This window comes from Lissotriton helveticus, chromosome 3_1 (genome assembly GCF_964261635.1).
Source record: "Lissotriton helveticus chromosome 3_1, aLisHel1.1, whole genome shotgun sequence".
NCBI classification, from domain to species: Eukaryota; Metazoa; Chordata; class Amphibia; order Caudata; family Salamandridae; genus Lissotriton; species Lissotriton helveticus.
Window position 1 is genome coordinate 1,315,362,050 of NC_136061.1, and position 26,977 is coordinate 1,315,389,026.

Sequence of the window (26,977 nt, forward strand, 5' to 3'; positions counted from 1 at the left end):
CCCCTCATCCGAATTTTGACTTGTTGCCAGGCCCAGTTCATGTTCAGCATTAGCTATCTCAACATTCAAAGCACCCACCGCAGAAGTCAAGTATGAGATGATGGATGGTGTCTTTCTTGAAATTTTAGCTTTTAGCCCACTCTGATCTTGGCTTCCCGTGTGTTTACGCTTACCCATAGCAGGTCGTTAAGGGGATGGCCCAGCCCTGCCTCCTCCTGGCTCCGCCGGACGTGCATGGGCCCGCCCTTGGCCCGGGCAATGCCCGGGCACGCCCACGCGCATCCCGCGCTGCGGGAGTGCCGGGCCGGTTAAGAGGGCCTCTGGCACCCTCCAGCGACGTCACAGGCCTGCGCCTCGCGATGCCACCTGGGAAGTGTAGGCGACCGCCAAGCCGTTCACCTCACGGCTGGATTGGTGGCGTGATGAAAGTTCTTACTGGCCCCAGAGGGATGGAGTGATTGCAGGTAAATGATGGCTGTTCCCCTCACATCAGGCTCTGGCTCCGTTTAGCGCGTCCCCTTTTCTTTTTTAGCGCGTCCCATTTATTAACATCAAGGCTTCACTCAGTGGTCATGCGCAGACTTCGTGTCACTTCATTCAATTCAGTTATGCAAAAGAGGCCCAAATACGCACTAGTGATAAAGTTAGAAAGACAAATATTAATTTCACAAATAAAATGGTCGCACTGTACACCACCCACCTCTACTCCCCTTTACTTATTAGTACTTTTCCCACATTAGCTTTAGTAAAATAGTTTGTTTTCGTTTCAATCTAACAGATGCCATGCACGCGAGTCTTCAAGACTCCATTTAAGTGTTTTCTGCTCATGCGCCAGAAATTCCCTCCCAAGCATTAATACATCATACCACGTAGATGCAGTTGACGCATGCGCACAAAAGGTCCCCTGTTTAAAGCTTTATTAGTCTGTCTTCATTGTTATCTGCATTAGTACATACATACGCAAGCTTCACTACCCCGCATGTTCATGTGGTGTGTATTAGTTATTCACAAAACACGATTAATAACTTTGTTAATAAGTTAAACGGGTGGATTGCATCCGAGCAAGTTTCTTTTCCACGAAACCTTGCTCCATCAGAAGTTTTTGTTTTTAAACAGATTTTATTTCCATTTTTCAGTCAGCATTAGTACCGTTACACACATTCAAGTCTTGTATATTTCTACAATTGTTTCACATTCAATTTTTGCAACTATTTAACATCTTAGTTCTATTTTGTGGATCTGTTCAAGTTGCAATAAACTCCCTCAACTCCCCCTCCCGCTTCCCCACTGCAAGTCACTGGATTATCAATTTTTATTCGCCTACGATGTTCTTTGTTAGTTGCTGTGGTGACTGACTTTACTCTCTTTGGGGATATTCCTCTTTGATCCTCCCCTAGCCTCTTGGGGCTCTCTAGGGTTCCTCCTCCGGTAGTATCCGCTCTATTGCTCCTGCAGGTTCATGTCTTATTGGGCTTCCCTGTTGGGAGTGTGTCCCCGGTGTTGTGCTTCCGGATTCAAGGCCCTCGTGTCGCATGCTCTCTAACAGTGCCTCCCACGCCTTGGCCCTCTCAATTGTGCGTAGTCCTCTTTGTGCATTCCTAAGCAGGACCCTGCCCTCACAGGCTGCCCATTTCTCCAGTTCCCGTTTCTACCTAGCTATATTGGGCACACCTGGTGCTTTCCCTTGACTAGTATTTTCCCGTTTGGCTAGAACGAAGGCCAGTTCCTGAACTTGTCAGTGATCTTTGTTTTAGCCGTGTGGGGGAATAGGTTAAGAAAGCAAAGGGCCGGTGTGCATGGACCCTCTCGGTTGATAATTTGAGCGAGTTTGATTGTCACTGTCTGCCAGTCGGTGGCCGAATCCTGACGGCGCCATAGCATGTGCATAAGGTCTGCCCCCACCTCACAGAATCTCGGGCAGACCGCGTCCTCCCTATGGAAGTAGCAGTTAAAACAATTTAGGGTAAGGTATGCTCGGGGTAGTATGTAGAAACTGATCAGTCTAAAGCAGGCTTTTCTTGAAATCCTGAGTGTCCTGTCTGTTATGTTCTTCCAGTCTTTATCTTCTAGGGGCCTACCTGATATTCCGTCCAGCAGTCTCTCAGTGCTGTCAGTGCTGTCAGGGGTCTGATGGCGTCGCTACCTATAGCCCTATTGAGTCAGGTAACTGCCTTTATGGTGCCCCTGCTATTCCTATGTAGCCACAAGTAGAGCGATTATTTGGCTCTACATTGCTCCCTCCCCAGTGTCTTCGTATGACCCTAGTGATCGCTCTGTGTAGCAAGTATTGACCCTAAGGGATACCGTTCTAAAAGTATTGAATGGCATTAATTCCCCCATCTTTGTACAAGTCTGTCACTTTTGTAGCCCCTGCTTGCTTCCAGTCTTCTAGACCCCTCTACTGTCTCCCATGTGTTAGCACCCGGAGCGCTTCATTGGTAGGTCCGGAGAGTAGGGTTGCCTGGTCCGCGTCTTCTGGAGACACCTGTGCCAGCATCACCTTTTCCCTTTTGATTCATTTGTGTCCTCCCCTCAATTCTCAGGAGAGTACGCAATAGTATGTCCCCCTCTGGGGTGAAGGGTCATACCACCTTATCTGGCGTTAGTCCCACTGTGCGAGCCTCTGTAGTTGCCCTGCTAAATAGTAGGATTTGAAGTCCAGGACAGCCAGTTCTCCTCTGCAGCCTGGCGTTTCCGTGTCGCAACGGCCACCCGTCATCAGCCAGACCCCCTTTTAAAGGCTGATACACATGAGCCAAGTTCTCTGACCCATGCACTGGCACCCATATTGGAAGTGTGGCAAAGTGATATAGTAGTCTGGGGAGAGCCACCATCTTCAGGAGAGTGACTCTGTCCGCCACTGAAATGGGGAGTCCTCCCCAGAAAGCCATGCTATTCTTTAGTGAGCATAGTGCTCCCCCTATGTTTCCTCGCTGTAGGTCTAGCTGTGCGTAGTATATCTTAACCCCTAGGTATCAAAAACAGTGCAGCTCCCACAGCAGGCCCCCAATCCCTCTGGCTGGGTCCACCAGCTATCATTGGGAAGAGATGTGATTAATGCCAATTGGCCCTGAGTCCCAATTGGGCCCCAAATTTCTCCAGCATTTCCCTGGCCTCTCGCAGTTCCTTCAGGAATAAGAGATCATCGGCGTACAGTACAACGTGGTGCACCTATCCTCCCAGACACAGGCCATTTGGGCCAACCAGGCCAGGGGTTCTATGGCCAGGGCAAATAGCAGAGGAGAGAGTGGGCATCCCTGGCGCGTGCCCCTTTCGACCCCGGTATTGTTCTTATATCGTATGGCCTGTGCGCAGCCTGGCCAGTGGTTCCGAGTATAGCAGGCGCACCCACCCTACGAAGCCCTGCCCCACTCCCATCTGTTCTAGGACATCATAGAGAACCCCCACTCCAGGCTGTTGAACGCCCTCTCCTTATCTGTGGCGAAGATTGCTCCCTCCCGTTTCTCATGGCCCCGCCTCCAGTATGGAAAGGAGTGGTCTGATATTTAGAGTCTTGTCGCTAAAACCTTGCTTAATATTTTGAAGTCTGGATTGAGCATGGCCAACAGCCTATAGGCTGCGTATTCCAGGGGGTGTTGTCCGGCTTAAGTAGGGGAATCACCAGTGCTTCTCGTGTGGTCTTTTGAAGGAGACCCTCCTACCCTGCTGCGGTAATCATCTCCACAAGCTTGGGGGCCAGTTCCTCTATATATGTGGCATAGAACTCCGTAGGTAGCCCATCAGTTCATGGAGTCTTGCACTGACCAGTCCTTTAATGGCTGTCCTAACCTCGGGCTCCGAGATTTCTGCCCCAGCTGTTCCGCATCGTCGTCGGTCAGGGTGGGGAGGGAGCGGAGCCAAGGACTCCCTTATCCCTCCTCTCTCACGGTCCCCAGAGCATTTGTACTGGCACTTACAAAATTCAAGAAATCTGCCATTGATGTCGCTCTGCCTATATAGGGAGCACCCCAAATGACCGGCTATTTCCGTAATGTTGTTGCCCCCACGGGCCAGATTGGCCAGCCAAGCCATGAGTCTACCTGCCTTATCCCTCTCCGCATTGGTGCTGTCCATGTAAGTTTTGTAGTCAAAACATAAAAGTCGTTCTTCATGACCTGCCACTGCCTCCTTTGCATCCAGGAGCTGCGGGCGTTCAGGTCGTTGTGTCTCTATGTCCCACAGTACTCTGTCCGCCCATACCATGTCTGTCAGTTATGTCCTACGGACCCCAATAGATGCCGTCATGCACCTACCCCTAATTACTGCATTAAAGGTTTCCCACTCCCATCAATCTGGAATCGGTGGGGCCGGCATTATCATTAAAGTATGAAGTTATGTGTTCCCTAGTTTCCTGTAGGAAGACCTCCAGTACTCTAGGTCTGAAGCGCCAGGTATGTATAGGCTGGTGTTTCAATCCCCAGTGTATCCTCATCAGGGCTGGGTTATGGTCCGATATTGTACGTGTTAGATATTCCACTCCCTTCGTCAGAGCATTCATGTCAGGAGAGCATAGAAAGATATCCAGGCGTACGTGCAGTTTGTGGGCGTGTGAGAAGTGAGAGTGGTGTTTGTCAAGTGGGTGCGTGCTCCTCCAAGTATCCACCAATCCCCATTGGGTCTCCCACTCTAAGCACTGGGTAATCCCCGAGCGGAGAATGGGAGCGGTTCAAGGCAGGGTTTGCTACACAGTTAAAATCGCCTCCCGTAATGATGGAGCCAATCAAATAGGGTGCCAGAATGCCAGACATCTTGTCCAGGAAGGCAATGTGCTCTGAGTTTGGCCCGTACATGTTGATTATTGTTACATCCTGCCTATCCAGGCATCCCGTGAGTATTAGATACCACCCCTCCGGGTCGGCCTTTTGCCCGTGTAGTGAAATGGAACTCCCGCCCTTATACAAATCAGTACTCCTCTGGCGAATGCCGAGTATGCAATGTAGTATGCCTGTCCTCTCCACCTGCGGTGTAGCACTGCCCCCTCCGGGGCCAGGGTGTGGGTTTCCTGAAGTAGGGTGATATGTACTCCCGTCGGGTCAGGTGAGAGAATATTTTATTTAATTTCTGCATAGTATGCATGCCCCTAACATTCCAGGACATTAAGTTCTACTTCATTCCACTGCCCATTGCATTCTCACTCCTCCTACCCGTTCTTCGTTTGTTCTTAGGCATTCCGCAAAGTACTTGTCATGTGGCCAGTGTTGGGGTTCAGGTTCTGGTATTCAAACCTAAGCTCCCTGCATTGCCCCCAACTTAATACAAAATAACCCCCGTAACTCCCCCTGACAAGTGAGAAACTCTTCCCTCATTCAAATTTTGCACTCGTGTGCAGCAACTAATACAGTTAGAACCTCAAGTAGGGTCAGTCCAGGCGGTCTTTCCGGAGCGGAGCAGTGCCTACTCGCGCCAGCGGCCCTTCCCCCAGTCCAGTGTTCTCATAAGTCAAGCTGTAAGCCTGGGCCCCGGGCCTAGTCTTTCCCGCTATGTCATAACCCTTTGGATGTGCCCCCAGCTTATCTCATCTTACTGTACTTGCATGGCCACCAATTTTCAGATAATGTCGTCCGCCAAGCTTGAAGTCACCATCAGGAGGTCTTAACTGGCTTTCACCGGTGTGCTGGAGCCTTGATCCGAGTCTCTGGAGTCATCCCCTGGAAGCGAGGAAGTTTCTCGTCTTCCAGATGTACTGAGGGACGCAGACACGGCCACCGCCCTATACCTTTCTCGTTGCATCTCTGCTTCTGATGGGGTAGCCCCTGTCTTTGTCCCTCTCTCTTTTTGGCGGACTCGCCCACTTTCCCTTTGTCCTGTCTGGGAGTGCCAAGTTCCTGTGGCGTCTGTTGATCAATCCAGTTCCACACCTCCTTTGGTGTCTTAAAGAAGCGTGTCCCTTCTGTCATTGTCACTGTCAGTTTAGCTGGGAATATCATAGAGTATTGTATGCCCAGCTGGCACAGTTTCCTTTTGGCAGCCATATATTATGCTCTCTGCTTCTGGACCTCCCACGAGAAGTCCTGGAATATTTGGACTGTGTTATTCTCCACTCTCAGTTGGCCCTTCAGTCGAGTTTGGCCTAGCACATGATCACTGTCCTTGTAGAATAGCAGGCGTGCCACTACATGTCTTGTGGGTCACCCAGTTGGGGGGGCCCTTGCTGGCACTCTATGTGCCTGTTCTAAGGCAAAGTAGAGAGAGAGTCCTTCTTCCTCCATCCAAGTGTGTAGCCAGCCCTCCAGGTATTTGGTCATGTTGGCCCCCTCTATTTTTACAGGCAGGCCAATAATTTGCAGGTTGTTGCATCTCGCCCTGTTTTCGGCATCCTCCGCTCTGAGCTCCAGCATGTGTATTCTTTTTTTCCAAATCTGAGAGCATTTGTTGATGTGACCAACGTAGGTTTCATTTCCTGGATATCGCTTTCGGTCATTGTGACAAGTTCCGCCAGCCACCTGGAATCTGCCCTGAGCAGTCCCAGTCGGCTGCTCCTAATGATCGAGATCCTTTATCCTGAAAATCTTCCCCATGGTGGCTGCGCAGCGTGCGTGTGGTACCCTCTGATTGATTCTGCTACCTCTAATCGTCCTGTCCCACATCCCAGGACTGTGTTGGGGCTAGGGTCACTATGCCTGCAGGATGCTTCGGCTCTCTGGGGTATTCGTTATCAGTGCAGTGTGTCCCAGCGTGCCCTCTTGTGTTCAGGGAGGGCCGAAGCATGTCTAGTTTCCCTCTTCTCTCCTTCTGGAGCAGCACGCCCCCAGTCTTACCAAGTCCCCTTTCCTGGGGGTCTCGGTTCTAGGCCTTGATTAATTAGGTCCTTGCCCTCCGTCCCGCTCCATCTAGTTGTGATCCTCAACTCCTTGCTCTCCTGTTGGGTGTCGGGTTCCCTCTCGGGCCGCACCCACTTGTATCAGACCTGGGCCTGCTTCTGCACTCTCTGGCTCAGGGTCAGACTTATTCATCGCAGCGTTACATGCCTACTGCGTGCCGTCATTCTCTATTCTTTGTGCAGCTAGGTGAAAACTATCCTCCACCCCCTTAAGCCGGGCTGCCTTCTGCGGTGTTCTCTTTCCTGCACCCCTTCCTTTATGCCCAGGGTCTCTTCGCAGGGTGCTGCATCAGGCTCTCATTGGTCCCCAGTGCTCCCGTGTGGATCCTCTGTGGCCCTATATAGTGCTGCGAGGCACTTGTCTGGCCCCAGGTGCCAGAGTCTCATGTCCTCCTGTGCTCCCAGGGGGCCCGCCCATCTGCCAGAGCCCGACCTCTGTATGGTACCCTAAGGGTACATTTAACTTGCCGCCGCCACCGCCGAGAGTCTGCAGCAGGCACCAGCCGCCACCGCCAAGAGTCACCTTATTCACAAGGTCCGCGCCGCCGCTCCGGGAACTACAACACCCGGCAGGCCAGGCGGCGGCGCACAGCACGTGACGAACGAGGCGGGGAGAACGCGCCAGGAGGCGCTACAAATCCCCGACACCCCGGCAGAGCGGGGGAGACATTTAACTTGCCGCCGCCCCCGCCGAGAGTCTGCAGCAGGCACCAGCCGCCACCGCCAAGAGTCACCTTATTCACAAGGTCCGCGCTGCCGCTCCGGGAACTACAACACCCGGCAGGACACGCGGCGGCGCACAGCACGTGACGAACGAGGCGGGGAGAACGCGCCAGGAGGCGCTACAAATCCCCGACACCCCGGCAGAGCGGGGGAGACATTTAACTTGCCGCCGCCACCGCCGAGAGTCTGCAGCAGGCACCAGCCGCCACCGCCAAGAGTCACCTTATTCACAAGGTCCGCGCCGCCGCTCCGGGAACTACAACACCCGGCAGGCCACGCGGCGGCGCACAGCACGTGACGAACGAGGCGGGGAGAACGCGCCAGGAGGCGCTACAAATCCCCGACACCCCGGCAGAGCGGGGGAGACATTTAACTTGCCGCCGCCACCGCCGAGAGTCTGCAGCAGGCACCAGCCGCCACCGCCAAGAGTCACCTTATTCACAAGGTCCGCGCCGCCGCTCCGGGAACTACAACACCCGGCAGGCCACGCGGCGGCGCACAGCATGTGACGAACGAGGCGGGGAGAACGCGCCAGGAGGCGCTACAAATCCCCGACACCCCCGCGTCGCGGGACGCCCGGGGCTAAGCCCGGGCAAAGGGCGGGCCCTCTACGGCCCTCATCGGCAGGAGGAGGCAGGGGCAGGGCCGGAAACGCTGCTGGACTCACTTTTGCAAGTAAGATTCATAGTCTAAAGACATTTTTATTGGTTATTTTTTCTGTTTAAAGAGTAAGGCCGTGAGTACACTGTAAACATGTCTACGAAATCGAAGGAAGCCCCACAAAATACCCTTGATAATTATCTCGTCCAGACCGTGAGAAACATTAACACGCATAGGAGAAGCTCTCTTGGGTTAAGTCAATCCCCAGACCTTCGATGTTTGTCCCCGACTGCATCTATCTTGATTGATGACACTATTTTGCAGGAAGCTAATCAGGAGAGCATAATTAGTGGCCCTATTTTTCAAGGATCAAGTAGCGCACCTGACAATGTAATTTCGGCCTCTGAGGTTCCTAATATACAGGCCGAAAGTGACACTGACATTGACTCTGTTCAGGAGAGACACGCACGAGTTTCATCTGATGAGTTGACACCTAAAGGGCGCGCAACAAGGCAGAGACGACTATGTACTAAAAATCCTCCTAAGCTGGGCGGACCACGACCGGGGACAAGAATGAAAAGGGTTATTACCCCAAAGACCAAGCAAGTAGACATAACGGAGGATCAACAAAACCATACTTTTGAGGACGCTTTCTTTGAAAGGATTGCTGACTTTCTTGAACTAAAAATTAATGCCATTGTAAAACCGTTAATATCTAAACTTGATAAATTGCAAGCAGAGATTAAGAGACTGGGTGGTCTCCACACCACGGTTGCAAGTGGGGTAGAAAATATTACTACGATAGTAACAAGCCTGAGCAATAATACAGGGGTAAATGTGGTAAATGAAGCTGTGTGTGACAAAGTAGGGATCCAGTTGCCTGTTGAGAACTTACCGCCCCAACCATTAACATCATTGACCACTACTACTGAGGGCCCTCTTTTAGTTAATATCCCAACAGATAATAATCCCTCTGCCAGCTTACCCCAAGTAACTGCTCATTCTACGGACCCCCTACAATTCTTAGTCGAGGCCACACCAGTGGTTCTTGTGTTAGCAAACGTTCCTCCTTTGGAAGGGGGAACAGTGGAAAGCCCTACCTCCCTTACAAGTAAGGCTTTGCACTGGCTAACTAGCAATATGCGGTTAGCTCCAGGGGGAAAACACCAATTGGCAAACGCAATTAAGTCAGCAACCAGGGTCCCCTGGCTGGGAAACCGGCCGAAAAAGTTTAAAGGGGACTGTGTGGCAGTGAGCCTCTCAAACCAAGACGTCCTTCCTAATATACTTGCTAACTTATTCCCCCCTCAACGCAGACAGGGCACTGTTATTCCTCTAACCTTGAAGTTTTTTTATGGGGAGCAACAGAATGTCACCTATCCGAGGACTCCTGCGCTAGGGTGGGATAGATTCTGGGACTCTAATCCTAGACGGGGGCAAGATATAAGGCATAATGTAGTGGCCCATTATCCCCTTCTATCACAGCCAAATTCTTTCGTAGAACCTCTACAGTTATTTAATCGCTATGCCCCATTGTCCTTCATGGATCAAAATGATTGACTCTCTCCCACAAAAGATACTAATGATGAGGGTCCTTCGCCTGTTCTCGAGCCTTTAGATCCAAAACCTACAGGTAACAGGATCTGCAGAATTATGAGCTGGAATGTTGCTGGTATCATATCTAAATTCAACAATAAGAACTGGTTGGAGATGGTCAGATCCAATGACATTCTTGCCTTCCAAGAAACTTGGGAAACGTCAGACAGACTTGTTCTAGACGGCTTTTCCCATTTCTTTGTACCTGCAGTACCTAGTAATTCCGGAAGGGCTAAGGGGGGCTTGGCTATATATATTTCCCTAGACATTCAAGGAAGGCCAAGACAGATAAAAACTAATTCAACAAATATTTTAGCGGTGGAATTAACTACATTAAACTCACAGCCTATTTTATTTGTTAATTTTTATAATTCTCCTGTCAGTCAAATCTTGAACGAGCATTTGGTAACTCTAGAGGATTTCCTGTCCACCCATAGTGAGAATAGTGCTCATGGTTTTGACGTGATTCTCATGGGAGACTATAATATTCACCCATGCAACATGGATTGCCGTGTGGAATATGAGGATTTTTCCCCCTACCTCTCCACCCCGCATTTCGAACACTCACCACGTGGAGAGGCTTTGGAATCACTCTTAGCAATTTTTAATCTTTATGAATTTTTTAGTAGTAATATATGCTTGAGGTTACCAACATACGTGGGTAACAACACCGGCACAATTGTAGACTATATTTTTCTATCGTTCAGTATTCTGTCTGAAGTCTCTAGTTATAAGGTAGAAACTTCAGTTTTTAGCGATCATAACCCAGTAATTTTAGAGATTGTATCTCAGGGAGTTTTGGGAAAGAGGGAGATTGAAGTTCTATGTGTGACTGATTTAGTCCTGGGAGATCAGAATCGCAGATTGAAATGGGATCAAGTTACCCCAATCACTTTTATACAGGATACCCTGTCTAAAGTCGAGGGAGAGGTTGCAATCTGCTTGGATAATAATAACTCTGCGATTACCTTGATAGAGGCGTTTAACGTTATTTGCCGCCAGGTCAATCTAGACCTGACTGTAAAGAAAAAGCCCCATATATGTAGGGGCCCAAAATGGTTCGATTCAAACTGTTCCAAGGCTCACTCAATCCTCTTAAAGGCTTTAAAAAATAAACCAAGAGATAAAGCACAGATAGCATTATTGAGAAAAAAATATAATTATGCTATCAGGATGAGGAAATCTGAGATTAAAAAGGACGCCTGGAACGATTTAATGTCGCCCGATACACAGAGAGATAGTTCTAGATTTTGAGCGATAATAAACCATCCTTTTTTTGTGGGATTAGACAAACAGAGAGCAGATTGCACCATACCCGACGAACAGTGGGTTACACATTTCAGTAATATCTATAGCTGCCCTGATAATACCCCAGGATGTGGCATACAATTTACACAAGCAGGAGCTATTATTCCCCCTTTTAGTATAGAGGAGGTTAAAAAAGCGATCAGTGACAGCACCGGGCCCCGATGGGGTTCCCGCAGACTTTTTTAAGAGTGCCCCTGAATTAAGTGCCAAAATTCTCACTAACATTTTTAATGCTACAAGAGATTTTATTTTTCCTATTAGCTGGTCGAAGTCTACCATAATCCCGATTTTTAAAAAGGGACAAAGAACAGACCCGGCCTGTTATAGGCCGATTTCCCTTATCGATTCTAGTGTTAAAATCTTGGGAAGAGTCCTTTTAGGAAGACTGACTCAGCTCCTAGAAGGGAAGGGTGCCTTATCAAATGCACAATATGGTTTTAGAGCCAAAAGAGGAACTTTAGATCAGTGTCTAAATTTAGAACTGATCATAAATAAATACGTAATTGCTAAGGGGGGCTCTCTGTACATGGCCTTTATGGACCTCTCCTCAGCTTTTGACCTGGTCAACAGGGCTAAGCTGTGGGGGGTCCTCTTGTCCATGGGCATTGATGCTCCCCTGGTGGGGTATCTGGCGGAGCTACATAGAAATCTTAAGACCTCGGTCAGAGTGACTAAGGAAGGAAGATGCACTTGTCACTTTGAGTCAGAGAGGGGGGTTAGGCAAGGATGTATCCTTGCCCCCCTCCTCTTCACTCTCTATATAAACGACCTTGAGGCAGCCCTGGCAGAGTCCCACATCGACATCCCGCGTGCAGGAGAGATAAAAATACCTGTCCTCCTGTACGCGGATGATGCTGTCCTCTTATCACGCTCTGGAGTGGCATTAAATAAACTCCTTTTATCCTTTGGGGATTTCATGTCCTCGTTGGACATGAAAACCAATGTAGAAAAATCCCATGTAATGATAGCAGGGGCCGCAGGCAGGAAAAAAAAGACCAAAACATTTTTCTGTGCTGGGAAAGAGGTTAGGAGAGTCCCATCCTTTCCCTACTTAGGCGTGACCTTTGATGAAAAGGGCACGTGGGGCCCCCAGCTTTTGGCTAAAAGCAACTCTGTAGCAAGAGCGGCTGCTGGGTTGCTTGGTTTTGCTAAAAAACTTGGAGCCCGTCCCATGGAAAGCATTATAAAGGTCTATAAAGCTAAATGTTTGTCGGTTGCTCAATACGGCTCTGTTATTTGGGGGTACACTAATAACGAATATGATAAAATTCAGAAAGTAGAAAATAAATTTCTGAGAACCCTGCTTTCTGTCCCTCAATCAACTTCTACTTATATAATACACACAGAGCTTGGATTGGGCTATATTACCGACATTTTAAAATTAGCCCCAGTTATTGGATGGTTGAAAGTTTGGCTCAACCAGGAGCTTACTTTAAATCATAACATCCTCAAAGATTGTTTAGCCCTGGATAGAGCATACAATATTCCATGGTTAAAATATGTTCAGACGCAGTTAACTTTAATTGGCCGACCCGAACTTTTTTCTTCTCCACATTTGATAAATCAGGAAGACATAGGAATAGTCAAAAATCTTTTGACTAATTATTATGTTTTGGAGAGGGAAGCCATAGAGTTAAATAAATCTACGGTTAAGAAACATTGTACGTTAACATCTGTCCCAGGTATGGAACCATATCTTTTAGTGGTAAACAAACCATACCATCGTTTCCTTTTAACAAGATTTCGTCTTGACCTGATTCCCTTCATTCTGGGTAATTTTAAAAAGTGGATTAGACCTGAAAATGCTGAACCATGTGATTGCGATTATTTTTCTATCCAAGACACGACTCATTTCATTTTGTTCTGCGGCCACTATAGAGAGATTAGGAAAAAATATTTGCTGCCTATACTGTGCAATTTGGGTTTTACACAGGTAAAACCAGCTATGATGTTCCTGCAACTTTTACCGAACTTAAAAGTAACATTTCATGTTGCTAGTTTCCTGGTTGCAGGCGCACGTATAAATAAGCATCGCACTAGAATTACGCACCTTGTCCCTGATTAATGTGTACCTTTCATATTTTATTGATCTTATTCTTTTTAAATACTAAAGTATATTTTATTGTGTATAATGTGTTTTTAGGTTTTTTTTAATCAAAATATTGATTTATATTACAATGTGTCCTGATGAAATGTTCTCATGTATTGCTCGCTCTTTTATGATTTTTAATAATCGAATAAAGATATTTGACTGACTGGGTCCAGCCACGCCCCTGCTCCTCTTGGAGCCACCAGCCTTGTGAGCAGCTGTGTTCCGCCCCGAGCAGCTCAGTCGGGAGGTGGCCGTCCTCGTGGCTTATTTTAAGGTCCCAACCTCCGGAGAGTCGGGGATTCGCAGTTGCCTCCGCCCCCAAGGTAGAAGTCGGGGCTCCCAGGCTAACCTCCTCTGCTCTTCCCTCGGGGACCGATTCAACCGCTCTTCGCCTCAGAGACCGCTAGTTTTAGCGCTTGTTTCCTCCCTCCTGGTGTGCGGTAGTCGGGTGCTGCCTCCACCCGCAGGTGGCTTCAGTTGCTGTCCCTTCCTTATGTGGTAATCGAGATCCGAATGGCCTGGCCTCGTAGTTCGCCTCCCGCTCTGCCTCCAGGGGGCCTGTCGCAACACCTTCCCTCTCTGCTGGCTTCCAGTCGGGGAGCCACTATGCCCCAGGGCCTCATAGTTCGTATCGGCAGCTGCAGTCGCCATTTTGTTTTTCTGCGCAGCTGCGTCGCTCAGTCACATCAGTCAGCTTCCTGCTTTTTTTGGTCCTCACTGCCAGTGTATAGAGTGCACCTCCCGGTGGGGGTCCGGTTCCTCTTCTTTACGTCCCTCAGGGCCCCTTAATCGTTTCAGGATGGCACTGGGTGGGGGATCACCAACAGGAGCGCGGGCCAAAACACCCTACTCCATCGGCACCAGGCCACGTCCCAAAAAAAGTATAGCCCATGTGTAGTTTATTTGCTTGGCCTATGCCCAGCCAAGGAGGTGCTGGATTTGGCTGGTTTGCCAAACTCTGAGCACAAAAAGTTGTCTAACGGCTATGCAAATTTTACTATCTCATCCAAGATATCTATGTGCGTGGGCTGTTGCAACATTTCTGGGCTGGATTTGGTCAGTCAGATGTAAAGCACTAGCAGCTGTATAGTTACTTTGTGCTGTAGTGTTTTATAGGCATATACTGACTTGCTAATTAGAAGTATTAATTTCTCTAGTACCATCGCAGGGGAGCTAATGTGCTTAGCAATCATGTAACAATCATTAAATTGTGTGCTGATAATGCATGCAGCCACTAATTCTGAACATTTTGGCGCTAAAGACTGGCCATGCACATTGCTAATGAGTGAATGCTAATGGCAGTATATTATCTACACTGAAGAATTATTATGAGCAATCTGCATGTATCATTTTATATGAATCATTATAAATTGTGTTTGTTTTTGAGCTTATTGTAGCGACATTCTCTACATGTGATGTCCCTAGCCTAAGGTACCTCACATAACCTGGGTGTGTGGTGCTCCATGTCTGTGAAGCCCCTTTTTTCTTTCCTTTAATTACTTGGTGCTTAATCACTGCTAGAAATTATTTGTGTTTAAATTATCTTATATTAATGATTTATTCATCCTAGCTTATTGAATACACATTTATGCTAGGAGATGTTGTTTGCTCTAACATTTTGTATTTTATGTGTTTTTTATCTTTTGTGATGTTTTAAGGATGTATCTATTCCAAAATAAACATATTTGTATTTTGAAAACCTACTAGACCTCTAATGTGTTGGCTGACTGGTATCGCCCAGCCTGCCCCCACACACTAGTTTCTGACTCGCTGTAGGTGAGAGACAGTGCTCTCGGAGGCCAGAAACAATGCCTGCTCTGGATGAAGGTGGTAAAGTCTCCTCCAGCAGGATGGCTAGTGATGTAGCATATCAAGACCAGAGGCTTCAAAGCCTCTGCTGCCTTTGTTATGCGACCGCGGCTTCCGCCAGACATGGGGAATACCACCCCCTACCCTGGTGCACATTTGCCCCCAGAGCAGGCGGGAAATTTGATAATAGACGTGTTGCACTTTTAGGCTAATCAAAAAAACTCACAAATGATGATCGGAATGCAGAACAAATAAAACATTCACTCCCAGTCACAGATTTGGGTTAAATCCATTGGTTTTTGTCTTAACATGCCACCGCAGTTTGGACACAGCCATATGCAAATCAGTCATGACCGTGCTCCCCATGGGAACAGTCCAGCCTGTACAACCAGGTTGGGTACTCCATGGACTGGAAAACAAGCATCCTCAGACCGGTTTTGGGGTATCCCCGCTCATCAGCCAGGCTTGAATCCAGTTGTATAGTTAGGGCGGGACCCACGTCAGGGCATGCCCTTTCCACTTAAGGCGACAGTGCAAAAAAACATACAAATGATGGGCGGAATTATTTATCTTATCAAGGCCACAGGCTTCAAAGCCTCTGCTGTCTTTGATATGCAACACCTGGCTTCCCTCATACCTGGGTAATGCCACTTCCTGTCCTGGGGCCCATTTGGCACCACAGCAGGTGGAAAATTAGATAGTCATTAAGCGTGTTTCACTTTAAGGCTAGGCAAACCCTTCAGGTACTCCTCCTGAAGGGGACAGCCGAGAAAGGGTTTTACCATCTTGGTTTTGATTAAACTAGGAACTCTGGATCACAATTATACCCACTCCACAAGAAGTGGTCTTAGAGGGGGTGATGTCACTCCAGGGGTAAGTAGTGCATTGGCTACTTCCCTACACTCCTGTAAACGCCCCATAATTCAGTATTTAGAGGGTCTCCTTGACAACAGGCACTCAGATTAGTCTACCTGGGAACAGAAGAAGGACAAAGAAGAGTAGTTTTGCCTCCAGAACTAAAGACTTACCCTGAACTTGGCTTCAAACCCTGCCTTGCTGCTGGTACCTTGACAGTTGCACCGACCCAGCTCGTCCAAAAGCTGTGCATCCTTCTAAGTCTTTGGAGGACTGCGCTGTGCTTCATCAACCCCAGATGATCTCCCTTGAGGTAAAGAAGGACCCCCCTGCATCTGTAGGCACTAACCACACTTGTCCTGTTCTTCTTGTCAGGGGAAGGTCACCATGGGTTTAGGACGTCAGCCCAGTCTCTCCAGCGAGTTTAGAGACACTAACCCTCCATGAGCCTCCCAGCACCAGTACCCTGGGTACTGGAGTATTTGCCACAGCCAAGGCTTGTTAAGTGTTCAGCCTGGACACCACAGCTGCATAAGTGACCTGCCAAAGAGGGACTTCAGGACCAATGATGCATACACTGAGAGTGGACCTGCTGCCCGGTTTTCTTCCCTTCTCCAGGACACTCAGAAACCATGAGAGCCTCTAACACAAGTGACCCGCCAGACAAAACACCTCTGCACCTGAGCCCTCCAGCCTAGGTCCACAGAAACCAACTGTGTCCCCTTGCTCCAGAGACCCTCACAAGTCAAGCCCCTCCTCCTGGATTCTGCTGGACTTGTCCCGAAGGCCCCACTTGCATCCTTTTTGTTACAGGTACTCTTCCATTGACTTTAATGTGTAGTGCTTAAGGCTACCAATGTGACCAGCACCTCCACACCTGGTCACACCAGGGCAGGTAAAACTGAACTGCTGGTGGTTCTTTGGTCCCTAGCCCTTAAGCACCTAAATTCCTAAAAGCCACTTTAAACTATTGTTCGCACGTATGTGTATGCAGTGTTTTTCTCTCTAATAGGATAACATTACAGTGTTTGAGGCTCATACCTCAAAAAGCGTTCTTTGAGCATTTTTCTGTATTCTTGTAAAATTCCTAACTCCAGAAGTACTTACCTGATTCTGATGATCTTGGTGTCTAAAATTATATTAAAAAACTGTTATTTTTAAATTGTATCAAATTTTTTGATTGTGTTGCTCATTTTTTAACTCTGTGTATGCAACAAATGCTTAGCACTCCCATCTGATAAGCCTAAGCTGCTTGACCACACTGCCGTTAATAGAGCACTTGGGATTCTTAAAGTAAACCCCTGAAAACCAATAAGGGTCGTCTGGACTTTTTGCATGGTGTGCCCCTACTTTGGCCCACTACATAAAAAGCCTGCCTCCTACCTATCCCTGTATCTCAGAAAAGGAGGTCAGCTTCATGACCCTTGGAGTCATGTTGGTAGATGGTAAATGGGAGAGGTTGGACTGCATTTTCTTTTGTTCAAAGTGAGAAAGTTTCTGGACAGAGATAACCTATCGGCGGAGTCACCAACCTTTTCTGTAGTGAGAGCTACTTCTGCTCAAGGAAAGTCTTCCTGAGCTACTCGCACCTTTTATAACTGTAAAATAGTGACTACACTATGACTACCCCAATCAGGATTTTCAGTAGTTACCACCCAAGTGAGATTACCAGCAGAAATGCTGGGAAAAAGTTAATCAATATTAAATGCCTCCTCTTGACTTATGAAGTAACATTCAAATCTTAACATGCTCTGTGGCACAAAGGACATAAGCACAGCAGTACGTATCCCCAGCTCAGCTTGAATTATCATTCACCAGTTTCTGAAAATGCAAATTTTCTTTTTAATACATTTTTCCACTGCGGATAAACAAACTCAATTTTCCAGAAAAAAAACAATTTTTGAAAACTAAAACTGCCTTTAAAATATCCATTTTCAGTTTTCAGGAAATGCGCAACCCCAAAACATCAGCTTGTCATTTTCATCATGTACTCCCATGTACAAATGCCACATATGGACAGACCACTTTGAATTCCCAGGTATTACATTCAGATGCCATGGATGCTCACCATAGCACCACGAATGCCTGTATTATGCCAGCAATGCCCAACATTATAATAGGGCCACAGTTGTGCCAAGGCTGTTAACCATGAGGACCAGGGATGAGAGTATATATATCAATCATAACCATTAACATGGCAGGAATAGGTGCATATAGACCAGTAATGCTCTTAGTGTGTCAATGATGGCTGCCAGTAACCCAAAACTAGACCCAAAATACTAAAATAGTCAAGGATGACAATTATTATGCCAGGAATGGACACAATTATGCCAGAAATAACACTTTGATGAGGGGGGCTAGCATATACATTTAGTGGTTCTTGGCACCAGGCATAGTTTCAGGAAGCAATAGTGTTTATTATGGACACACACATAAATGTTGATGAATCTCTTAATTGTCTCTGGTCTGGATCATACCCTGTTCACATCAGGTCTTGGGATCATGCATTCAAATGACACGTTTTAACTCTGACTCCTCCAGTCTCACACTTTGGTGGGTCAGCATTGATTACTACTCAGGCTACTGCTGCCGTATTTATTTGATGGTGCACTGTTAAAAGATAAAAGAAGGACTCCAACACTGGTCAATCTCCTTGTGGCTTAATTATATTGAGATTGAATACAGACTGTCATGTAGCAGGCCCAGTAGGCCGTCACAGTGTGTTTGAGTGTTAGTATGAGTTTCTGCCATAAATCTGTCTGGTTGTCACTCTAAGCGTCTTGAGCTGAGCACTGCTGCCTTCTTTAATAGGCACATACTGTCTGAATTTGATACTGGGCTTTACTTCACTTCAGAGAGCTACTTTGAAAATACTGGCGAGCTACCAGTAGCTCTCGAGCTACTCGTTGGAGACTCCTGACCTATCGTCTGTCCCTGATCACTGCTTAAGAAACGTTGTGCCCAGCCAGGTGCAGAGATCTCACACTTGATTGTACTCCTGCGAGAAGCACCAGTATCACTACTACCTGCTGTGAGAGCCAAGCCTTGCACAAGACTGTGACTGAGGAACAACCAGAAAATTATGTTTCAAACAGAACTAATTCACACCAGTTGTGAAACTTTAGAAAGTGGATATACATCCCTTGTCATGGAAAATGCGTATAAAAGTAGGATATAAACCATCCTACTTTATTCCAGTTCTAAGATTTTCATGACAAACAAAGGACATGCTGTTGTGGGGACTCAAGGAATGCGGTGTGACCAAGGTCAGTGTCTCTGTGATAGCAAGTCTCTTAGATGTGAGGAAACATCACCTGAAGTATGCATTTTCTGCTGGAAGAGTGTCTTCTCGGCAAGAGGGACATATAGTGAAAGCTAATGAATATGAGGGAGCCTTTCTTGTTTGGATGGGTGCACCAGTGTACTGAATCACAAATCCTAAAAGTGCAAGCATTGGGAGTGACCAACAGTCTGGTGTGGGACTGAAAGACTGGTGCTACCACTGCTAGTCAGGCTAATTCATCACTGCTGCGGAGGGAGTCCAGATTGGCTGAAGGCTGCAAGTGCTGAAGGCATCCATGTGTTCACAATCAGCCTGGATGTTGCACCTGCCATCCTAGTGATCCTCGTTTATCTGACTTAGAGAGGCTGTCGCTGCATATAATGAGTTCTGCTATACGAACATCTCCCTGCTGTCAAGTCAGAGCACTGCCTCAGCCCCTACAGCATTCATCTGCCCGAAACCACCCTTACTGCAGTTTCAAGAACGTAAGTAAGCAAAGGTTTAAAACTGTGAGTGGAGCGAGAGAATGAGGAAGTGGACTGCAGACTGTGATACAAACTTAAGACTTTTGCCAGGTACTTTTATAGAGGTGAAAGCAAACTGAAATGTTTGTACAGCTACTCCTTGGTGGTGCTCTGAATAAACTAAACCTGTGCCTAACTAGTGCTGTGTCCAGTGTTTCCCAGTAGACATTTTAGACACTGGGGAACTTTGGGTTGGAGGGGATATCAAAGATATGGAATGGAATATAGCAAGCAGTATTACAACTGTGTATTTGAATTTCCTTTTTGGGCTTTGTAGTATTCTAATACCATACCAGATGAGAAAAGAGGGTCTAAGGGGAGTTTATAGACCAGCGAGGATCAATCCCCATACCATATATACCAACAACACAGAATCCGCAGGGCTCTTACAAAAATACAGACAGAAACATGAAAGAATGAATCAGAGGAGTCCTATTTAAGAGGACGGAATCCCATCACCCACCAAGGAAGCATGCTTCATCATTTGGGATCTCCTCTTGGCTGCAACCTGGTGCCGCCAAGGAGCTGCATATCCTAGCAAAAGTTTAGGAGGAGCTTGCGTATGTTTTAATATGATCCGGTGACTAGATCTCTAAGATCGATGGAGCATGAAGCAGTGTAGTGAAAAGTGCTTAATGCAGTGTATAAAGTGAGTAATTAAAATTGACTACCAGGAGAAAAATAAATGTAATCAGTATCCCGTGGTGTCAAGTATTAAAAGCAGTTTAAGCGTGGTCTGAAATAATGTACGAACGCGCTGGTCAAAGCAATAAAAAAGTCTACACGTTTCAGCCAATCAAGATCACAAATCGATTGTGGCCTTCCTCAGGACCTAGTTGTTATTACTACTGCATCAATAAGTGATTGAAAATGCAACAAAAAATATACTGGTTACCAAAATAATTGGAACGATACCACCAACTTATACCTGTGTAATACTTTTTGTAGGCACTACAGGGATATGTGTTGAACACCTGTTGAAAGGGAGAAAAAAAGATAGCAACTGTAGACTCAAAATTTCAATCACATGTACTGTCTGTATTAATAAGAACACTTTTATCAATAAAATGTTCGTCACATACCATACTTTCATGTGAAATCGTTATATCAAAACCTTTACCCGTATGTAATTGGGAGGACTACCCACCGCTCATGGTAACAATTCAGGGCGTAAGGCAACGCTCTGTGAACAAAAAAAAGTTTAAAAAATAGAGTCAAGAGCTAAAAACCTTATACTTATTTCTAAAAATAGTGGACCCTATTGGAGTCACCACTCAATCAGAATAGTATCGAAGGGGTTAATTCAGGTCGCCACCTAGGCCTAAAGTGTGCTGGATGGCAACAGTACTAAGCTCATATCAATGCAAGAGTATGTTTATCAAGCATGTAGAATACCGAGCTCATACCAAATGTGTGATTAGTCATGTGGAAAAAGAGTATTAAAAAAGGAGAACAAGTAACTGTTGTTCCCTACTGTCTCCCCACTTGCCGTTCTCCATAAAGTGCAGAAGGAGCAGACTTCTTAAAAGACAAAGTTGTCTGTAAGGATTGTACCAGGGCTATAATTGATAATATACTCTTTTAGTTATTAACACCAACACAGGGCTCTGTTAAATGATACAGTGCCCAGAGACCAAAGACATAATAAATAGCGAAAGCCAGGAAAATAGAGCAACCAAAAACACACACCCCCTCATAGACCCTCTGCGTTTACCTATCCGTTGTTACCTTGGACCCAGAACTGGTTGTCATGAGCAGTAGCAGACGGTGGCGTGTGTGGGATTAAGTAGGGTGTTTGGTTGATCCGTAACAACGAACACCTGTGGCTAGCCGTTGCTGTCGCGTTAGAAACTACCTACACAGTATGTAAATTGAGCCGCGCCGTATGCGTTGGAGAACTACAAAATAGCCCCTGGTGTATGTGGGAAATGTAGTTTATGCATACCAGGAGAGGTGTAGCAATGAACACCGTCAGAAAACTGCTAGCCCTGTGATGCAGGGCTAGTGGAGTTTATGGGTGCTGGGCGGCCTATAGCAAAAGGCCGAGTTGATGTATTTGAATGCTTGCTGAGTGCTAATAGTGAAATACGATGTGGGCCACCACCGCTATAGCTATTGGATGGCGCGGTGTGAGGCACAGAAACCGGTATTGATGTGTCATGTTCAGTAATAGATTATGTTAAAAAATATTGAAAACCCGCAGCCTGATGTTGTATCCATGAAAAGGTCAAAATAGGGGTGTACATTTAGATTATACAGGGCTATTCGCGCCACTAAAAAGTGTGGTTCTAAGCCTGCGGGCGCACTTTATTAAATATCAACTGGACCATCTTCATGTGGTGCTACCAAGTAGAGTGACCCAATATGGGTTCTCGGTCCAACACAATCGCAAGATGTGATCTTTCACAGGAAATAGTGTTCTAGCGACGACTCAAAAGGCACCATCAGACAACGTACAATATTAACCTGTAAAAGGTGCCCACATTAAAGGATAGTGGTGAAAGAGTCCCATGTCAACCTATTTACTTGTCTGGTATGTGCTGAAGGAGCTTGAATATACAAGCAGATTACATAATTCTGTCAGAAGTAGTCCCATAGAGCCTACCAATTACGTTGTCTAAAATGAGACAGGTGATAGTAGCACCTCCAGTGTAGAGCTAACACTAGTACAGATCCTGTTTCAGACTAAGGTCCAGGGGATCTCGTCATTCAGCTCCTCAGTATCACTGCGCAACTTAAAGACCCATCGCTGTTCTTTTTTAAAAAGAAAACGGGAGACATCCTTAATATGTGCTAGTATATACAGTTGCTCAAGAATAGTCCAGACCATCTCCTCTGGCCTATGTTTAAGCTCGAGGAGGTGGTTAGTAATCTTGTGGATTGTTTTTTACACCGGATGGTGACTTATGCTCCATGATCCTCAGCTTCACCTTTCTGGTTATCATGCCCACATACCTTTTAAGACAAGGACAAGTTACCAAGGGAGTCCAAAGATGGAACGGGCTGCCGAATTCTGGACAACTTGCAAACGGGTCATAAGATATTTCGGTAGACCCAAGAAAAGAGCGTTTGCGTAATCCAGTCGCGACCCGATTAGTGCCTGAACGACTGTTTTCCTGTGGTTGAGTGATAGTAGAGGAAGAAATTTCCTCAACATCCGTAAGATGCCGAAGCATTTCCCAACAATGGACAGGATGTGAGGTCCAAAAGATAAATCACAATCTACTATCACTCCCAAATTCTTGGCCTTAACAGCGACCTTGTCAGGGGGAACCATATCCTGCGGCCACCAAGATTTCCAGTCATGTTCCGGTGCGCAACCGAAAAAGAGCAACTCTGACTTATCAGAGTTGCATTTTAAGCCATGACCTCTGAACCACTCAAACACCGCACCAAGGCAATCCCTGATCTTTGTGCCATCAAATGACCCACCCCTGTCACATGTGAACAGGAGTTGGGTGTCATCGGCATAAGACACGATCTGGGCGCCGAAAGATTCCGCGACTTCCGCCAGAGGGGCCATAAAGATGTTAAACAGCATAGGGCTAAGAACACAATTAAGGGAATTGGGAGACTTCGTTCTAAGCTTGAGCTTGAATCTTACACTTTAATTAATTCACTTTTACACCTTCTTGACTGACTGTGTCTCGAAAATATTTTAATTTAGGCTACAACTAATCTCAGTTTCTAAACATAGTCTTTCATTTCCCGACTTCTCCTGAACTATACATTCACTTTTCTTTTAAATGTGTAGGTAATGAGATTTACAGATATGCTAAACATATTTCTGACAAGTGTGCCTTTTCTTTTAACTTTGGGAAGCTTAAATGTTTTACAGGATCAGAACATCACTAAACAACTATTCTTTCCCAGCAGGTTACAAACTAGAACCATGGCTTGAATTTGGATTGCTACTGCTAGTGTTTCCTGGGAAGAGGTGGTATGGAGTCTCTGGATCACATGTTGACAGACCCACTAGAGCTTGGGCCCTGTGGTGGAGGAAATGGAACTGGGATAATGGAAGATTGCATGCTCGGGGGAACAAGGGTCAGTCTGCCGGAAGATCTCCTGGAGGATGTGAGTATAACAAACGTTTTGTTTGGTGTTAGGGCTTCTGCACATGATGAAAAACCCACTACTTCCCTCTTTTCACATTGTTTTTTCTTTGATCTTTTTGTCTTTGTAATCTTTCATAGCCTGAGATATTTTTTGATGTAGTTAGTGAAACTACATGGAAGGAAGTGCTAACCGAATCCCAGAGGGAACACCTTAAGAAATTTCTGCCCCAGTTCCCAGAGGAGAAGGAGGAAAGGCAGGAGCAGGTCATCACTTCTCTCTTTGGAGGGGAGAACTTCCGCTTTGGGAACCCGCTTCACCTGGCACAGAAACTCTTCCGTGGTGAGCTATGGTTTAAAAATGTGTTTATTAAAGTTTTTCCAGTTATATTGCATACTAAGTAAGTTCAGTCCCCCCCCCCCTCCCCAAAATGGCACATTTTAAGGTTTGCTGTTCTACAATCACCATTTTCCCAGCTTTCAGAAACAAGCAGAGCTGATTAAAAATAATTTACTTTTACCACTGGTTTTGTTATGAGCCCAAATGTAACCCTATATAGGCTTAGGTAGCCATGTAACCTTTTACCTTGTCCTACCTTGCTCTGCATAACAGTTCTGGCACTGACCTTTTACCTAGTTATGTGCTGAATAAATATCGATCAGTTTTCTCTGAAACTAGCCTCCTTTATTATGTATGAGGATTCCTAGTATCATATCTTAATCCCTTCCCAGGATGTATACAGTAGGATTATCATATTCTGTATAATAACTCTGTACAAAAGTCACCGCTGTCGTCTTCTTTGGATGACAGGTCCACTACATGTAATGGCAAGCCATTACATATCTAGGTAGAACCCCTGAGGGTACCTTTTGGGTATAAAAGAACCACATCTTTGCTGTGTAACGAGAGTAGAAGATTCCAAGCTGACACAAGGCACTGGGGTCCCTGCACGCAGAAGCTCCAGCATACAGTGGGACATCCCTTTTGGGATGTCCCACTCAAGACAAAGACGGGGTCCTTCGTTCTCTCCCATCAGGTAATGGGGTTAGCTCTTTCCTAGGTGATTCTTTGATTTACACCCACATACATGCTAGGTACACTTAGATAGGGTTCACATTTTAGGAGTAAGCTTGATTACTGCCATGTATCGATATGCCTGCATATATTTACTGTTTTAGCACCATGGTAGAATTCAACCTTTTATTTACGCCGTCCGTTTATGTCTAATGATTGTTGCAGCAAATATGTTTTATACTAGAATGACCCTGGTTCAAGAAGTGCTTATTGAAAACGTCCATATTGTTTATTCTTTGTATATCTCTGAGACTAAGTGAGCACGATTAACTGAGAAAAAAGTGCTGTCCTGTTTCCACGATCCCTGAAGGATCAAGGGTTGTCATGTTCAATAGTTGCCAGAAACTATAAGCTCATTGGTAAAGTTAGGGGGCTTATGGTTTCACTGTGAGCTAGCTGGTCTAAAGGCTAACATTTCCTTTGGGGGTGTCTGGAATCAGTCAGGACATCAATCACTTAGTTTATGTTTTCTAAATGCACAGATCCCGTGTATTATTAGGAACGACACAACAGTTTGCTAGTTCTTAAGAGGTAGCCCATTTCCATTCATTTTTGTGCCTACAACCAATTTCTAGTTTGTGGTGGAAACAGTTGTGACAGACATGGGTTATCTTGGAAAGCTATAGATTTCTGAAAATTAGACACAATTCTGAATGCAGCAAGGGGTCATTTGTGTAGCGCTCTTAGGGTTTTCCCAGAGGAACTAATGGTTAAAATAAAAAATAAAAAAATTAGGAAAAACTGCCATTTGTGACGTTTTCATCTGTATCTACTTATCACTATAGTAGATTTGCACAGACAATATATCATGTCTGCTAGACACTTCTGGTTGCAGGGATATACAGGGTTTGTAGGTTGTGAAGAGAACCCATGGTATTTGGAGCTGGCAACTGAGCTGCAGCTGCTTACAATGTTTTTTCATTATGTACTGAATATTGAGCAATTCCTATGGTAAAATATAGTGTGTGAAAAATTGTTTTCAGGGAAACTCATGTATTTCTGAAAGTTGCACCATCTACTGAGTTTTGATCCGTGGTTATTTGTGTTCCTCTGAATTTAGGGTTACCAATACTATCAGGTCAACCAGAGGGCATTTTGAAAGAATTTCTTCTTTCATGCACACTGGCTTACATTTGGAGGTCACAAATGCAGAAAAACCCAATTGGTAATAAAACATGTTCCACTATTCTCTGTTCCCACATTTACCCACGATAAAACCAGTACCTGTTACCAGTGGCTGGTCCAAGCGCCTGCAATGTAAAACACCCAATTAACCCGACCTGGAGACAACCTATTTCATCCAGCAAAATCCTCACTTTTTTTTTTTTACATGTTGTGTAGCCCAAGCTAAGCCACCACCCAGGGGAACCTTCCATATCGGACATTTCTGAAAAGTAGCCACCTGGTGTTGTGCCACGGCGGTGTGACTTGTGTGGCTCTCACCAGGTTTTCTTAACCAGAAGTTCTTAAAATATGCCTAAAAACACACATTTTCTTCACATTTCTGTGAGGAAATGTTCTTGAATCTGTTGGGAATCACATATTTCCTTCCACCCAACGTTCCCAAATCTCTCCTGATAAAAATTGTACCTCACTTGTGTGGTTGGGGAAAGCTCCCTCATCAAGAAAGGCCCAACATGCAACACAAACAGATGAAATATTTGCTCTCAAAACTGCCCTCTTTTTTTCCCTGCAATTTGGGTAGATGTGGATTTTAGATCCTAGCTCAGCTAGTACCTAGGGAAACCTACCAAAACCACACATTTCCGAAAACTAGACACAGGGTTGGGTAACTTGTGTGATTCTCACCCGGTTTTCTTACCCAGAAACTCTTGCAAATATAATTTTTTTGCCAAAGACACACATTTGCCTTGCATTTCAATAGGGAAAGTTCTGAAATCTGTGGGTCCGCTCAAATTTCTTACCACCCAGTGTTACCCCACATCTCCTGTTAAGGAAGGTACCTCACTTGTGTGGGTGGGCCTAGTGCCAGCTACAGCAACAGACCCCAAACACATAGAGGAGACCTCATAATTTCCTATCAAAACAGTTTACATGATTTGGCAATAGGGATAGCTGTGGTTTTTTGGGCCCGGGGTCAGCCACCACCTGGGGAAACCTACCAAACCCAGACAGTGCCTCAAGTGGATCCCACAATGTGTTCCTGTTCCTGTCTCAGGCACTAGGCCCAGCCAGAAAATTGGGTTAGCATTTTTTGGGGACATGTGGGAAAATCC

The 26,977-nt window shown here is 46.1% G+C and overlaps 1 protein-coding gene across 3 annotated transcripts in view; it reads left to right on the plus strand.

The window, feature by feature from the left end:
• Window positions 1–26,977, plus strand: part of NFRKB (nuclear factor related to kappaB binding protein) — a 1,053,863-nt gene that overhangs the window by 69,898 nt on the left and 956,988 nt on the right. For 2 of the 3 annotated variants that reach the window (XM_078681971.1, XM_078681974.1), the window contains exons 2-3: window positions 23,487–23,687; window positions 23,807–24,008. In XM_078681971.1, coding sequence (XP_078538097.1) covers window positions 23,553–23,687; window positions 23,807–24,008 — 337 coding nt within the window. In that variant the 5' untranslated portion in view covers window positions 23,487–23,552. Of the gene's footprint in view, window positions 1–23,483; window positions 23,688–23,806; window positions 24,009–26,977 lie in introns of all 3 variants that reach the window. The other variant, XM_078681973.1, reaches the window with a different exon arrangement.